General features: G+C 39.0%; 3 protein-coding genes across 3 annotated transcripts; 2 read left to right on the top strand and 1 right to left on the bottom strand.

Moving 5' to 3' along the window:
* Window positions 1-76: 76 nt before the first annotated feature.
* Window positions 77-6,145, top strand: slc37a4a (solute carrier family 37 member 4a). The gene is made up of 8 exons (XM_067594301.1): window positions 77-1,823; window positions 1,989-2,221; window positions 3,437-3,680; window positions 4,054-4,212; window positions 4,285-4,370; window positions 4,876-4,989; window positions 5,089-5,227; window positions 5,449-6,145. The coding sequence occupies exons 1-8, from the start codon at window positions 1,676-1,678 to the stop codon at window positions 5,613-5,615; spliced, it is 1,290 nt and encodes a 429-aa protein (XP_067450402.1). The 5' UTR covers window positions 77-1,675; the 3' UTR covers window positions 5,616-6,145.
* An 81-nt stretch (window positions 6,146-6,226) lies between these two features.
* trappc4 (trafficking protein particle complex subunit 4) lies at window positions 6,227-9,990 on the bottom strand. Its single transcript, XM_067594306.1, has 5 exons — window positions 9,680-9,990; window positions 8,355-8,529; window positions 7,238-7,341; window positions 6,967-7,093; window positions 6,227-6,500 (listed from the first exon to the last, which is right to left on the bottom strand). Exons 1-5 carry the CDS (start codon window positions 9,891-9,893, stop codon window positions 6,422-6,424), a joined length of 699 nt encoding a protein of 232 aa, XP_067450407.1. The 5' UTR covers window positions 9,894-9,990; the 3' UTR covers window positions 6,227-6,421.
* A 117-nt stretch (window positions 9,991-10,107) lies between these two features.
* rps25 (ribosomal protein S25) lies at window positions 10,108-12,454 on the top strand. Its single transcript, XM_067594307.1, has 5 exons — window positions 10,108-10,186; window positions 10,720-10,809; window positions 10,908-11,091; window positions 12,182-12,280; window positions 12,389-12,454. The coding sequence occupies exons 1-4, from the start codon at window positions 10,184-10,186 to the stop codon at window positions 12,274-12,276; spliced, it is 372 nt and encodes a 123-aa protein (XP_067450408.1). The 5' UTR covers window positions 10,108-10,183; the 3' UTR covers window positions 12,277-12,280; window positions 12,389-12,454.
* Window positions 12,455-16,567: the final 4,113 nt, after the last annotated feature.

Below are 16,567 nucleotides of genomic sequence, written 5' to 3' on the forward strand. Positions count from 1 at the left end.
GGTTTAGATATGAGGAGTGGGATTGGTTAGAGTTAAATTAAAAATATCACGGTAAGCCAATCAGAGGCAGAGTATGGCGGGTCATGACTTCGCCATACTAGAAAAAAAAAATCGCAACCGCAGCCGTGGTGCGAGGAAAACACAATTCTAACAGAAGGGGAACATATTTGAGGGGACAACAAACTTCGACACAACATCGGTAACAATTTCCGCAGTTGTGGACATTATACCTAGATACCGCTAACAGAGTAACAGCGAAAAAGAGCATCATTCGTACATTTAACTGAATTTAACGAGAAAAATGCCAACAAGCAAGCAAACAACAATAAAAACGAAAGCGGTTAACGTTCATCTCCTCAGCTCTAATCGTTAGCTTGAAATTCACAATTAACTTAACTCAAGACACGTAAAATCCATTTACTTTCAAGTTAACAGTCGCCGCAGTGCTGCACCGCCCATTTATTGTCAGTTGAAGTTGCTAACTTGGCTAATTACTACAGGTTGAATTGGAAATTGTTCGCTTAACATTTAGTTGTTACTTATTATCTGTTACAACTGCCTGTCACAACAACAGCGTCGATAAACACGGTCGATAAAACGTGTGTGTGTGTGTGTTTTCATCACGATGTTTGTGTCTTGTAGGCTGGAGGCTGTATTGCATGGATGTATAGTAAAAATTTAATATAATAGTAAGAACTTATAATAGCCTATATCCATGCTGTGTGGTCTGTAGCTCGTAGCAATGGTTGTATTATTAGAGTCACTATCAGTAACTGGGCGGCGCCAGTTGGTCCACATGATGCGGAAACTTATTATAATTCATGATTCACAATACAACGTACAAATCAGCAGATCTACAAATAAAAACTGAGATTTAAAAGTTCCTTTGCGAATGTCCAACACGCCACACTGCTGGGTAGATAAGTTAACCGTGCTGCAGAGAAAAAAGGACACACAGAGGTAGCTACTTGTTTGCACTTAAGGCTGTTATGTAGGCTGCGACTTTCATAGCCTGTCACCCTCTGTGAAGTATAGACCACTGTAGAGGTAAAATCTGTGCTTTTCCTGCACTTATTTGAAAGGTTGGAACGACTTGAGCTATTTTACAGTAACAATCTGCCTTCAGAAACACAACTAATCTCTCTTCTGCATCTTTGTACACACTACAAAACTGGGATCTGCATTTTTTCCTCTTATTTTCTGCTTGTTATGTGATGGATCACTTGGAGATGATCCTTCCCCTGGTCTGGATGACTATTGGACACCCTGGTGAATTATTAACCCCATCAGCTCCTTCCACAACATCCCAGATGGACAAACAAGAACAGAGGAGGAGACAGCCAAGGTCATTGTTAAAGTAGGACACTTTTTTATATATAAATCAATGCCTAAAGGGAACTACTGATCAATAATGATTGCATTCTCTTCACAACCCCTCCGGCTGGCCTGAAGCACATGGTAGATGAAATCCACTTCAGGGTAGAGAAGTTGACCATTAACCCTGCCTACTGATTGCAAACACCTCTCCACTTGTAACCAGCTGCTTCCACACTGTGAATCCTGAAGCAAAGTTCACTGTCACAGGCAGCAGAGGTCTGTCAAACGGCAGGAGTTTACTCTCTCCTCTGGATTGTCTTTTATTTTTCTCCATTTTTGTGGGAATAAATCTGCAGTCATGGCTACGGCAAGTTACGGATACTACAGAGGCACTATATTTTTAGCCATGTTTGTTGGCTACACGCTGTACTACTTTAACAGAAAGACTTTCTCCTTTGTGATGCCTTCTGTAATGCAAGAGATTACGCTGGATAAAGATGACCTGGGTATGAGACACTTTGTATTCATTTTATGATGTTTTGCATGCATCGTGCTGTCATGTTTTTATAACATAACCTGAGGGCTGCTTGGAGCTATATCTTTCAACAAGACTGCATGTGGTTTCATCTGCTCTGTGTATACTCCTCCTCTCTTCCCCTCCCTTTGTTCAGGCATGATCACCAGCAGTCAGTCTTTGGCCTACGCTATCAGTAAGTTCATCAGCGGCGTGCTTTCAGACCAGGTCAGTGCCCGCTGGCTCTTCTCCATTGGCTTGTTCATGGTGGGAGGCATCAACGTGGTTTTCTCCTGGTCCTCCACTGTAGCCGTCTTCTCTGGCCTGTGGTTTCTCAACGGCCTTGGCCAGGGTCTCGGCTGGCCTCCCTGTGGCAGGGTGCTGCGCAAGGTATCAGTGCTGCAATAGTCTGATGTCTGATTCTAGATGTTTAGTTTTTATTTATGTTTTAAAGAACAAATAGGAAGCATAATACATCCTGTCATTAACCGAGGAACACACACTATACACCGGATTCAGTTATAGGTAGAAGTACAACCCCAATGAGACACATAAAACACACAAAAATAAGGAGTATAAATATGTAACTGGGCATTGATAAAATTACACATAGTCCTCATAGGGTTTTGTTTATTTGCACAGTTAAAAATCATACAAATAACCTGCATATAACAATGGAAATGAATGTGCAGGGAGAGGACAAGGTCTAACTGATGACCTCTACCTAAAAATGATATAAGACAAAGGTACTCTGTTAAAGTTATGTTATGACATAAAACCAAGTTATAAAACTATGAGAGTCTTTTTAAAAACATGCTCTGTAGGACTTTAGGGAAGATGTCATTTTAACCAAATGAGAAAGATTTCCATAGGAAAGGACACCTCAAATACAGAAGAATAAATATTGTTTTGCAAGTAGCTCCATATTGTTAAGAATAATTAATACCCAATATTCTAACAATATTAGTCATATTAGAGTCTTGAAAAGGAACTGGCCTATATTGGTTAACAAAGTCACCCGGTGCTCCCAAACATACTGTTCTCCTCTAAAGACCCTGAAAACTTGGTTTCAAATACAACATTAAATATTCTTGACTGGAAAAGCAACCATTAAAGTAAAAGTTCAGAGAGGAATGCCTTTTGGCATTATTTATTAGGAATTTAACACTTGAATTTAACCTCACAACTGTCAACGCATTTACATCTAAATGCTGCTATATCCTGATCAGATTGGACAGAAAGTTGTGTGTTCAAAGCAGATAAAGAAAATATGTTTTCAGGGCCTTTAATAGCTTTGTAAACTACATGAATTATTAACAATGCTACCATTGAGACCAATCCAAGTGACAACCATCATAGACTATTTTTAGGTGAAGGAAAAAATGTGTTAAACCCAATAAATGAACCAGTGTTATAATATATGTTTTGTACTGGATGTAAAAAGTTCTTTCTCCTCACCTGTCATTCATTTATTACCTGCTGTCAATTCAGAACACTACACTGGTTCAATTATCTTGTATATCAAAGGTGAGATAATGACACTTCCTGTCAGGTCTGTCATGATTTCATGTCATTATTCATGCCATTATTATTCTCTGCCGTCAGTGGTTCGAGCCATCTCAGTTCGGGACATGGTGGGCCATTCTCTCCTGCAGCATGAATCTGGCTGGCAGCTTGGGCCCCATCATCGCATCAGTGCTGGCCCAGAGCTACAGCTGGAGGACGATCCTGTCGGTCTCTGGAATGGTTTGCGTGGTGGTCTCCTTTGTCTGCCTGCTGGTCATCAAGAACGAGCCTAAGGACGTGGGGCTGCCCAATGTAGAGGCAGCAGCCAAGAAAAGCAAAGGAAGTGAGACTGGCTTTGAATGATTCACAATAATTCTTCATTTTAATTTCAATCAGGGACTAGTTTCTGACAGTCAACACACAACTGTGCATTGTCTAGATTTGTGTGTTTTCGTACAGCATGTGCCTCTTGTGACTAAAGGTCGGTGACTCTGTGGACTCTGTACCCAGTGTGCCCCTCACATGCCACTTGTGTGAGCTGCATCTAGCTCATGCGCAGGCAAAGTGATAAAAACTAGCATGTGTGGCATCTGATTATAAGTAGAAATCCCACCCAACTAAACCTTTCTCATGGGGATGTTATGTTGCCCTCATCGCTTTGTATACATAAAGATGTTGGTCAAACAGGACTGATCTTCTGCCTGCTTCCTGTTCAGAAGCCTCCAGCGATGAAAGCACCCTGTCCGAGTTCCTGCTGTCACCCTACCTGTGGCTGCTCTCTGTGTCCTACCTGGTGGTGTTCGGGGTGAAGACGGCCTGCACCGACTGGGGCCAGCTGTTTCTCATTCAGGACAAGGGCCAGTCTACACTTATGGGTATGGAAGAAGAAATGTGTTCAGTTTCATTGTCTGATTGTTTCTTGTGAGTCACTATATTCTTCTTCATAGGTAGCTCATACATGAGTGCTCTGGAGGTTGGAGGCCTGTTGGGCAGTCTCGCAGCAGGTTACTTCTCTGACAAGGCGGTGGCCAAAGTGAGTTTGCGTTCTTCTCCCAACAATATGGCAGAACAATCAAATCTATTCATCTGTTTGGTTTTTATTTGGGTTATAATGTGTAATGGCAAAAGAACACTAATTGTCCCAACGGATTGTTTGCTTTCATCTTGTGCAAAATTAAGTTTAGTGTATATATGAAGCTATAATCTGTCTGAAAATGTGTTTCCATGATGATCTTTTTGCTCCAAAACTAACCTCACTGATTTGCTACGACCAGCTGGTAATAGGACTGGCTTTTACAATTTGCAATCGTTTTTAGCATCTGTTTCTATTCCAGTTTAGTTCCTTTTCACTCATATTTATTGGTATAACAGACTGCAGACTGACCTTTTACACACAATCTCCTCGTGACCAGTCAGCATCCAGTTTCAAGTTCATTCATAACTAAGCCAGATCTTTGTTTTTACGCGATTCTGCTACCCCATATAGCCAGCAAAACCAATTTCTCTTTATGCATTTCCTGATGTTTTTTTTTTTACAGCAAGGCATGAGAATCTATGGCAACCCTCGCCATTTCATCCTGATCATCATGATGGCTGGCATGTTTGTGTCCATGTATTTGTTCAGAGTCACAGTCACTCCAGACAGTCCGAAGGTATCTAAAAATAATAACTGTGCAGATTCATTAATTCAGCACACTGCATATCACCCTCTGGATGTATCTCTAAACGACTCTCTTTAACTGCACGTTTAGATGTGGATTATTGTCTTGGGTGCTGTTTTTGGTTTCTCCTCCTATGGACCAATAGCATTGTTTGGCGTTATAGCCAATGAGAGCGCCCCGTCCAACTACTGTGGGACGTCACATGCCATTGTGGCCCTGATGGCCAACAGTAAGTGGACTGGTTTTCATTTCAGAAATATGACATTATGAATCATAAATATGGAGCCTGACATACAGCACAGTAATGCCTTTATACTAAAACTGCAGTAATTTCATACCAGTTGTCTTTAGTTATGAATTGTAAGATACTTCTGCAGACTGGCCTGGATTAATGAGGAAATACTGTATAATCATTGGAGTAGATAATTGATCCATGTGTTTTCTCCTCAGTTGGTGGCTTCCTCTCTGGCCTTCCATTCAGCACAATCGCCAAGCACCACGGCTGGGAAATGGCCTTCTGGGTAGCAGAGATCATCTGCGGCGTCACCGCTGTTGGATTCTTCCTGCTGCGCAACATCAAAACTAAGATGGGTCACGTGTCCAAAAGGGCAGACTAAAATATATCATCACACCTCAGTTTTCAGAGGAAGCTGAATATTTTGAGTCATCATTGTATTTTCATATTTTTCTTCTTGATTTTTTTTTTATACCACAGTATTTTCTCAGTCAGTCATACAGGGCATAAGTGTAAACGAAGCTCAGAAATGTTGATCACTTATTCATCAGAAAGTTGTGTAAGGTGCTTCTCTACATACTGTATTCCCAGTCTGTACAAAGTACATTAATAATTCAACGAGGGAATGTAAATGACTTCACATTATGTATGACATGCGGTGCAATGAAATGTGGCAAAAACACAACTAGAGAACTGTTTCCTTCCTGAAGGCCACTGAAGTTTTAATGATAATAGAACAAAACTAGAAACTGGTTTTTGGTACTGGTTGCTGTACAGTATCTTTTGTAAAATAACTTTGTAATTATGAATCATAAATCGAATTAAAAGACTTATAAGATGCTCCTCTTTTTTTGAAGAAAGCCGTCCAAGGCCTAAATAAATGATACCATGTTGTTACTCTTTTTTCATTCATTTTCACTGTTTTTTTTTCACAACAGTTTGATCACAGCGATTTCATAAACATGCAGCCAAAAACAAACAAGATATGAGACCTTTAAATACATACGTGAGTTTAATCTTTCATATTTACAAAACATTAAGTATTTACAATGTGTTAATTCCCAGTCCAACATATACGCACTATGTTTTTTCCCCTCAACACCTGTACTTCATCCACAGTCATATAAAGTCAGTGGTTGTGGTTAGAAATGACCACGTTTCAACAGATTCTATCTCATCTTCTTTCGCTCAAGATCCAGCTCCAAAGTTACCAGCTTTCTCTGCGATCTCCAATGCACTCTTCAGATTCTGATCAAAGAGTTCACACCTGGAAAGAGAAATATCAAAATCAGATATTTACAGTGACATCAGAGGACACAACGCTGGATACCTGATTTGTAAACAAATGTCTGTAGATTATTTTCTCAATTAATCGTTGTGACTATAAAATAGCAAAAAATGATGAAAAATGTTGATCACAGTTTCCTAAAGCCCAAGATGCAACCTAAAATGTCTTGTTTTATCCCGACCAACAGTCCGCAACCCAAAGATATTCAGTTTCCTATAACAGAGAACTAAAGAAAACAGAAAATATTCACATTTAAGCAGCTGGAACCAGAGAATTTTAGCATCTTTTCTTAAAAAGTTACTCAAAATGATAAATTGTTTATCAAAATAGTTGACAATGAATTTCCTGTCGATCGACTAAGCAGTAATCGACTAACGTACTAATTTTAAGACATAAAAACATAAAAGATGGAGAATGTCATGCTTTTGTCAGATGTGATTATTACCTGATTGGCATTTCGAGAGAATAAAACGGGTTCTTGAGAGCAAAATCTGAATAGATCTCATAAATCTTCCTCAGCAGTGCATCAATGCCAGATTGTCGAGGGTCTGCCAGCACGATGAACTTAATCCCTGAAAGAACAGAGATTTTCAGTTAAAACTAAACATAAGGTAAGTAAATGATCATGTTTGACTAGGAGGGTTTTTATGGTTTACAACAAAATTACTTCCTCCGTTTTTGTTGCACCAACAATGACTTTCATTTACAGCACTGACCTGTCAGAGTCTGGAAGCAGTGGAGTTTAAAGACGTCTGTTTCTAGCATCTCGATCCCCGAACTGCCAACTTCAGGGGACAGCTGTGATCCTATAGCAAACAACCTGGAAAAAAAACCCCACAAAGACAAGCAGGTTAATATATTTGACAGGAATCCAATGATACTGATCAGTGGACACAGAGGACAGAGAATGCAGCATCGGCTCTCATCATCAAAGCAATTTCATAAACCCTCTAGAGCAACATAATCCACTTTAAAGCCACTGGAAACCCAAATCCACAATAGCCTTCAAACTATGTAATTTAGAGTCTTATTTACATAATAGTAAGCATCTAAAAAGTATTAGAAATTAGTTTCAATCCAAATTGGAAATACTGTCCCCTCGTGTACTCAGATCAAACTGTCAAACTAGGCAGTGCTGATCAAATATGAATCAAGATTCTGTTACCGCATTGCCTATTTCTCACCACAAATGTTATCAGAAACATATTTTAGTGGACTGTTTAGCTGTAATATGAGAAAATGGATGAGAAACAGATATGCCAAAACCAAGCACCACTGAACTCACAGTACTTGCCAGTGGCCAGGGAGATCAAAACAGCAAATTTAGCTACTAGGTTTTCTAATAGTTATGAATGTTTATTTTCACTCTGAGTTTTGGGGACTGTTTAATTAGACACTTTGATATCATATATACATTTTTACTATTTCAAGACGAATTTCCACAGGCTTTAAAGTAAGGAAGGATGTATACTTACATACCTGTGTTACTGTACACATCCCAATCACTTCCAAACAAAGACACACCGATTTTTACGTTGGGAAAAAAGTGTATCTAATCAGTATTTGGTGTATCTCTAGTTTGAGATGTAGAGCCCTCTCACTTTCAAACAGGATATTACTATTACTACAGGAAATAAAAACACTTGAAAATATCAAAATGTATGAAAGAAGTATTCTGTCTCCTTGGCCCACCTCCACAGGACGGTAAAGAAGTGGTGAATTTAGTGTCTTGCTTTGCAACTATTCAGCAGAGTGGATGCTTGCCAACACTCAGACTAAAACCTGGCAGACTTGGCTCCCTTCTGCTAAATGTGAAACCAGGAGATGACTTACGAGTGGAACATGGACGCCAGCATCAGCTTCTCATTGGAGCTTAGTCGGGCCCGTCCAAATCGAATAGACACTGGATAATTTGAGGGATCTTTTAAGTATTCAAGGATGTCCTTTCCATCTGCTGTATTCTTTCCAAGCACATCGACTCCATTGATGGAGAGCACTGCATGGCCCACTGGGGATGACAACAGAAATTTATATGAGGCAATAGCAACAGCACTTTTGTTTCTGAAAATACATCTATATAACATCAATAAATTTTAAAAAGGCATGCAGCCTAAAGGTCAAACACCCACACTACAGTACAGAAACGTCCCTAGACGTGCAAAACAAAGTATCATGCTGTATCGGACAGACTATAAATTCTTGGTAGAATGATTCAGTATTTAGCTAGTTAAGTCAGACCATGAGTAACCATTCAACATACACGACGCTGAGCTTTCGATTCAGGGTTAAGATCAAAGTTAAGGGGAAAGTTATAGGAAACATAAATATTGTGGCTGATTCTCCACTTTTTTCACCACTTACACTTGTGAAAAAGTGTTAGACATCGTAGCAAAAAAGCCTTAAAGCTGTTTAAACCCACTTTTAGATTTGTGATATCTTCATTTTGCTTATGAAAACAGAAAAAAGGGCGATTTCACTGCATTTTGACCAGGTCCAGATCAAAAACCACTATACTTAGACCTGTCAAATCTGGACTAGATTAAGAAGGTGACTCCAGAGACTCATTAAAACACAGTTTCAGATTTGTAAAACCTTTCTCATGAAAACAGAAAAAGGGGCAATTTCACTGCTTTTTTCTCTCCATCCAGACCACATTAGACCAGGTCCAGATCAAAAACCACTGTTTATGGACTTGTCAAATCTTATTGTCAATAATCTAGTCCAGATTTGACAAGTCAAAGTATAGTGGTTTTTGATTTGGACCTGGTCTAATGTAGTCTGGATGGGGAAATATCAGTGAAATCGCCCCTTTTTCTGTTTTCATAAACAAAATGAAGGTTTCACAAATCTGAAAGTGGGTTTAAACAGCTTTAAGGCTTTTTGCTATGGTGTCTAATGCTTTTTTATGATTGTAAGTGGTGAAAAAAGAGAGAATCAGCCGCTGAATATCATTATTTCTGTTCCCCTTAACATCGAATCGGAAGAGAACTTCAACGTAGTTCAAAATAGTGCGATCTAATTAATAAATTTGCACAGACAATTAGTCAGATTATTAGTATATTTGTTTTCGCTTGTTTAGTCTAGCTAACTAATCTGAGATGTTATATATCGTCATGTGGTCACTGACAATCGCCGCTGTAGCCGTGATGTTAAGTTACCTCTGATTCCGTCTCGCTGTCCAAACGACACGACGACTTTTTCATCGTGATGCTTGAGCACCAAATCTAAAGGATGACTAAACGTTTTCTCGACCTCTGCTCTCGGGACATAGTTGTCATATTGGTAAATTAAACCTCCAGCCTTGTTAACTACAAACACACTGAAGATCACCATCTTTGCAACGTCCTGCCCAGCTGACACGAAATGTGTCATGTGACCACAAGTGTAGTTTTAACAAAAGACAGGAAAAATCTAAATCTGCTCACTTGGTCATTTTGAGTTTTTGTTAATGTTAGTATTTGTATTTCCCCCCTCAAACATAGTAGAACAACTGGTGCGCAATAGTTTTGGTGAGCTGAAAATAAGTATCATAACCAGAAAACGTGAAAACACAGGAAAACTCAATTTCCCATAATTCCCTAATCCATTTCCGATGTACAGGTTGTCTAAGGGGTTTTTGCACGGGTGAACTTCCTTTCGCTCCGACATCTTGACGAGGAAACATGGTGAGGATAGTTACGACGCGTTTTGTTGAAAGAAAACTAACATTTTACGTGTTTTTGTAAATCATCTCGAGCCCTAATCATTCGGAATAAATGGCGAAGGGGATGTATGTTTTATACACTGTGATAAAAGTGTGTGGATGTAGCGAGCAACTGTGAAATTTTAGTCATTTAGCGGCTGGTTAGCTCGCTTGCTAACTCCACCATGCTTCCATGCTGCATAGTACTGCCAGATAACGGGCAGAATACAGTTGTCATTCATAAGTTCACAGAAATACTAAATATATGTTCACATGTAGACACAACGCTCGTTCTGATAAACTTTAATTATGATGATAATAAGCAGCCATTCTAATAATGAGGCTTGAAACGCTCTGAAGACGTAGACAAGGCCGCCACATGCCGGCCGGAGCTCCTGCAGGCGTCTGCCCACTAGCCGGACATTTTTGTCTTAATAATGTTACCAAAGTAGAGTTTTTGTTTAACAAACCTTGAAGCATGTGGTAAAAGATTGTAACCTGCTGCCCTGTTTCTAGCCTCCTAAGCAAGACAAGAAGAAGGACACCGGGAAGTCCAAAAAGGACAAGGACCCAGTCAACAAGTCTGGAGGCAAAGCCAAGAAGAAGGTACGCATGTACATATAGCATCAGCCCTCAATCGTTTGGTGTGGCCTCTTGTCTTTCCCTAAACACTGAAGCCACGTTTCTCTCTGATTTCTGAGCAGAAGTGGTCCAAGGGAAAAGTGAGGGACAAGCTCAACAACCTGGTCCTCTTCGACAAGGCGACCTACGACAAGCTGTACAAAGAAGTTCCCAACTACAAACTCATCACCCCAGCTGTTGTTTCTGAGAGGCTGAAGATCCGTGGCTCCCTGGCCAGGAACGCTCTTCAGGAGCTGCTCGCCAAAGGTGAACTTCACCTCCTACGTTCATAGCCCCAAATGCTGCTCGCTGGATCGAATGAAGTATCTGCATCTGAATGAAATGATATTTGTGTCAGTAACTTTTGAGGTGTGGTGTGCTGGTACTTTAACACGCCTGTTATTTTCAGATCTGTATAGACTCAATGATAGTGTGGGTTAGATGTGGATGACCTGTAATATTGCATTTTATTTAGATAAAAAGTATTTATAGCTGTGCAGAATATAGTGTTTGATTCTTTACAAAGTAGGTGTGCACTTTTGTGGACATTGTATACTTATTATCAGAGTCCTGATTGATAGACTATTAAGTTGTTGGTCATTTAGTACAATGGTGGAATTTTAGCCAAACAAGCAGGAAAATTAGATGTCTGCATATGTTTCAGACCAATTATTTATTACCTTAAAGTGTATCCAGGGAAAAGTTGATTTTATAAGGGAGGTGAGAACTTGAGTGTTTTCTTGGCCATCAATAGACCCTGCACCCATCAGCAGTGCTTGTTGGCTGTCATATATAAAGGCCTGCGCATCCCCGTCAAAATGCTTTTGTTGCAGCTCCATCAGTTGTTCAAAGTGACAGTGGAGTGCAGTGTGACTGCTGCTAACTTCACTTTAACAGCACAGCTGTGACAGTTTTTGTCATTTCTTTTGAAATCAATTAGACTCCTCTACAAAGTATAAAAATAAATAATTGTTAGATGAAAGCGATGGTTACAATTTCAAAATAGTTAAATTATATGGTACATTCTTGCATCCCATCAGATGTCAAGCAAACAACTTAGATATCTGACAATCATAATGATCTTTCTCTATTTTTCTGTATGAAATGTCATCTGCAACAATCAAGAGGTTTGCAGTTTGCTGTCTGTCAAAACGTCTGTTTTGTGTTGTAATGTATTAAGATTTCAGTGTAGCAGAACAAGCTTCAGTTCACATGTAGACCAGTTTGTCACTGGTTAAGTGAGCTGTATTGAGAGCCGACTAAGAGAAACAAACATGGAATGGTTCATGTGAATGTGTGGAGCAAAAATAATGAGTGATAAGATGCTGACAGAAGATTATCCTGTTTTGTCTTTCAGGCATGATCAAACTGGTGTCCAAACACAGAGCACAGCTGATTTACACACGTAACACCAAGGGCGGAGATGAGGAGGCAGCAGCAGAGAAATCCTAATCAGGTACAACAGCAGAAAATACACCTGCATGTGTTTTGTTATCTTGGTTGTTGTTGTTTTGTCTTTTCTTACCTACATTCACTGACCTACAGTTTATTTTTTCTCTTTCAGGTTCTCCTGTTTGTTTCCTGTGATGAGCTGTTTGTAATGAAAGGTGAATAAAAATGTAAAGACAAAGCTTGACCTGTATATTCTCTTTTTTTCACTGTCAGTAACCTGCTGTTATGGTCATTTATATCAACCAGGTGTGTGAATGTCATAAGATTTTTTTTATTTATTTATGATTTAGTTAGGTATAATGTTGAAGAAAATTCAGCCAAGAAAACATTTCAGACTTTATTTATACTGCAAACTATTTACCCAAATGACCAAATACATAGATCAGGAGAGTGATTTTTAAAGTGACAAATTAGAAATGTATCATCAAAGATTTTAGGCTATTAAGACCAAAAGTGACACAACAATGACAGCTGATTACTGTTGTCATCTCAGGACTGATCTGTGAGATTCAATGTTTTATTGATATTTTATTTATTTATTTATTTATTTATTTTTAAACAAAACTACAAAAAACCCAAAAACAATCATGACAGCACCTAAATCAAGAAGCACAGCCATGTAACAACATTAACAGCATATATCACAAGACTAGTGTAACACAAAAACAAGATCAACCACTGTATTCCTGTATTAGGACACTAGTTTTCATAGAAAGAGGAGAGGAAAGAAAAATACTCATAAAAAGAATTTCAATTCAATTTATTCCAACTTTTATGAGGTTGAATTGACTCTGAAAGTTACTCCACTCTGCAGTAAATCTGAAACTTCATGATGGTAAATGAACTAAAACTGCCAGACTTTTAAGAAATACAAGTCGTTCCCCTTTAAAGTAGCAGACAGGCTTTCTACTGGTAAAACCTTGTATAATTCTCTGTACCACTGTGTTACTGTCGGGGGGTTTGTCTTTAATCCAGTGGAACAAAATACATCATCTAGTTAGAAACAGCAGTTACTCTACAAGAGTATCCTGTGACGACCTGGCGAGAATCCCAACAAAAAAAAAAAACAGGTTCCAATTTAATTTCATAGAGCAAGATTGTGCAATGCTCTTTTTAAATATTTTTCCAGAAACAGGCAACCACAAAGCATTACCATATTAAGAGAAAATAAGTTCCCACCTCCTCAAATTTCTTGCACATGAGAGATATGTTGAGGCTACATTTGTTGAGAAACTGAGGTGTGTGTTGTGACCTCTGAAGTATTCAGTACTGGTTCTTATTTAACTGATTACATGAAAACATTTTACTTGACAATGAGAATACATCAGACCACTCTTCATGGTTTGAGTCCTTCTCCCATCTACTGATCATTGTTCGCAGTGTTTTATGTTCTGACTGGGATTCAGACATAAAGCTCTTCTAGACCCACAGAGGACGTTATACTGCTATTTTCAGACAGTAGTGCTCACCATGACTACACTGACCTTTTTATGTAGAATCAGCAGAGTTCCCCTTGAAATGGAAATGATAAATTTCCCTGTGGGCAATAATACACATAAGTCTTATTTTTGGCCAGTGCAGAAATATGCCCAAAAAATGTTGAAAATGGAAAGTGGTTGCAAAATGTCTAGAAAAAAAAACAAGGGAGGAGTCACTAGTTGGACCTGACAGCGATGTAACACTTTCCAAACGACAACAAATGGATTCCACTAAAATCAAGGTGCCTTGGTTTGTTAAATGTTCCTCGTTTTAATTTCACTCATTCACCAAAACAGTGTTGGTGTAACAGCACACACTAGGGATGAGTGCGGTGCAGCTGAATGTACTCACACCTCACTAAGTGTGTTGCGTTCAATAACTCATCAGCATACTTGACAATGAAAGTCCTCAGTTCTGCTCCTACACCATGAACCAAGTGTTGTCATCCAGTAAATGCAAAGCGACATTCTGACTCAAATGATCTTGCTTTCAGTTCAAGATGGAGCATTTCCAACATGGTGCAAGAGATTCATCATTTAAGCTCTCCATTTATCTGTTAAAAGCCACAGGCAGTGGAAGGTTATGAGATATTGATAAGAAATAGCATGAAATGAAGAAGCTATCTTCGCTGTCAGATGTTTGCACGGGGGCATGCGGGCACGCAGGAGTCTTGTGATGGATGCTGTCAGACGTCCCTTTGTCACAACACAGCACTACCTCAAGCAGCAACTGCGGGACGCACGCCACTGACAGATGCACCACCCCTCAACTCCTCCAGCCCCCGCCTGCAGGAACACAAACAACACCGCCTGTTTCAGTGAAGGTGACTTCTCGCTGATTTACCTCACCATTGGCTTGTCTGTAACAATACAACACACTAAAATATTGGTTCTATGAACTGTCCGCCGAATTGAATCCTGTTTAGCATTATTTTCTGAGGTTTGCCTTTTATGCCTGGTCTGTCGCATATTGAAGCAAAGAAGTGAGTGGTGTGATTTATTAGGCACAAGCATGTGTTCCTCCACTGAATAACACATCACGGTGCAGTAAGAACAACTATGTAGTGCTCAAATAGTGCACATTCCTATAATTTTGTGGAGTGCAATCAGCGCTTGTAATCAAGTTTGACTTTTTTTTAAAAAAAACATGTAAAAGAAAATATAACAGCAATCAGTGATTGTGGTCAGAAGCTTTAGTATTTTCCCCACTGCTTCACTGAAAATCAATGGAATCTGTCAATTTCTGTATTAATCTACTTATAAATACAACACATTTTTAAAGGCCCTGTGCACCCACACAGATGTTTTCATTTATCAGCTGCTCAGGTTGAAGGTGGGTGGGGGAGCAAGGGAGATGTCAGTCAAACACACTCACACAGAAAGAGCTCTAATTAACCAAAGTAAGTAAATCCACCTGTGTGGGTGGACAATGGGTGTGCAGAGCATTTAAAATCACATTTTTGAAGAGACTACTCATCTACTGTTTGTGCCTGATTAATACTCTTCTGAGGACTTGGTGGGCGTGTAGGGTCTGAGTTTGGTTGACGTCTCTCTTCTGAGAGCCTTGTTGCACCTGTTAAGTCAGGACGAATTAACACCATGATCATATCTCATTAGTTCATAGGGTCCAGTGACTTCATGTAATTCATAACAGCTCCGCCTTCAAACTGAGCATAAGTCTAATCAGCCAGAATAACTCTGTGGGTGTGCAGCAGCAAAACGTTTCATAACGTCGAATAAAGGTAAAAAAATGTTTAAGCAAAGAGAAAACAGAGAGCCGAGCTGCTGTGTGTGTGTAAGTATTTGTGCATGCATGTCAGAATGCTTCGTTAATTCTATTTTTTCACTTTCTATTCTTGAGCACAGCGTTGAAACGCACAGATGTTTTGTTTCTGTTTGCTACTGTTATGTCTTCTTCGGTGTGCAGTTTAATCATGTAGCTTCAGGACTCTTTAACATCACCAACATCATCAGCAGTGAGTGTCAATCAATTCATCACAGACCGTGTCAGTATTTTCCCCACTGATAATCTCATAGGGCCAATTCCTGAAGTTAAGTTTGAGAAGGGTGTTGATTAAGGAAGAGTACACACAAACTTCTGTATATATGCAGTATATATGTGTGTATACATGTTTTATAATAAATGGAGTATCATTTGAAAACACTCCTACAGTCTCACATGACATTAAAGTAAAGGAGTATGTTAATAGTCTGGAATATGAGTTACACTTAAAGCCCCTTATTTTGCATTTATAAACTGTATATAAACATTGAATAAATAGTATATAACACACTACTACTAATGTAGTTATATGCAGATATAAGAATATCAGAAGTGTTTATTAATGTATACAACTATACAACTGTTATACCTTCTCCTATGAAGACATATTTTATATCATTACAACTGTGTTTTAGTATATTGTCATCCACTATCTGTTTATACACCAGCAATATTTGCTTACAAATACATTATTATGTCATATAAACTCTTTATTAACTATTTATATACTGCTTATAAATGCTAAGTAGGAGGATTTAAGTAAAATGTTACCAGATTATCTGTATTTTAAGGATATTGGAGGATGACCTCAAATTACTGATATTTGTTTACCTACCGTACATAAACAAAGCGGAAAATAATTTGTACTTTTGAACTGAAATAATTAAATTTCCATTTTAACAGCTGCAACATCCCTCCCTCCCTCCTATTAATAGTCTTTGTTTTCTGTCCGTCTCCTCTGACTTACTAACTGCCCTCTTCAAGGTCTGCTCGTCCTGCTGCCTGTCACACAGAGGAGCTATCTGAAAGA

The sequence above is a fragment of the Thunnus thynnus genome, chromosome 7, assembly GCF_963924715.1.
Source record: "Thunnus thynnus chromosome 7, fThuThy2.1, whole genome shotgun sequence".
Classification (NCBI taxonomy): Eukaryota; Metazoa; Chordata; class Actinopteri; order Scombriformes; family Scombridae; genus Thunnus; species Thunnus thynnus.

Bases quoted from the DNA above. Each gene is read 5' to 3' on its own strand.
- slc37a4a (XM_067594301.1), top strand. From the start codon at position 1,676: ATGGCTACGGCAAGTTACGGATACTACAGAGGCACTATATTTTTAGCC. The intron at 4,371-4,875 runs GTGAGTTTGCGT...TTTTTTTTACAG, and splicing joins CTGACAAGGCGGTGGCCAAA to CAAGGCATGAGAATCTATGG. The intron at 4,990-5,088 runs GTATCTAAAAAT...CTGCACGTTTAG, and splicing joins TCACTCCAGACAGTCCGAAG to ATGTGGATTATTGTCTTGGG.
- trappc4 (XM_067594306.1), bottom strand. From the start codon at position 9,893: ATGACACATTTCGTGTCAGCTGGGCAGGACGTTGCAAAGATGGTGATC. The intron at 7,342-8,354 runs GTAAGTCATCTC...TTTTTTTTCCAG, and splicing joins CTGGCGTCCATGTTCCACTC to GTTGTTTGCTATAGGATCAC. The intron at 7,094-7,237 runs GTCAGTGCTGTA...CTGTTCTTTCAG, and splicing joins CTGCTTCCAGACTCTGACAG to GGATTAAGTTCATCGTGCTG.
- rps25 (XM_067594307.1), top strand. The intron at 10,810-10,907 runs GTACGCATGTAC...ATTTCTGAGCAG, and splicing joins GAGGCAAAGCCAAGAAGAAG to AAGTGGTCCAAGGGAAAAGT. The intron at 11,092-12,181 runs GTGAACTTCACC...TTTGTCTTTCAG, and splicing joins TCAGGAGCTGCTCGCCAAAG to GCATGATCAAACTGGTGTCC.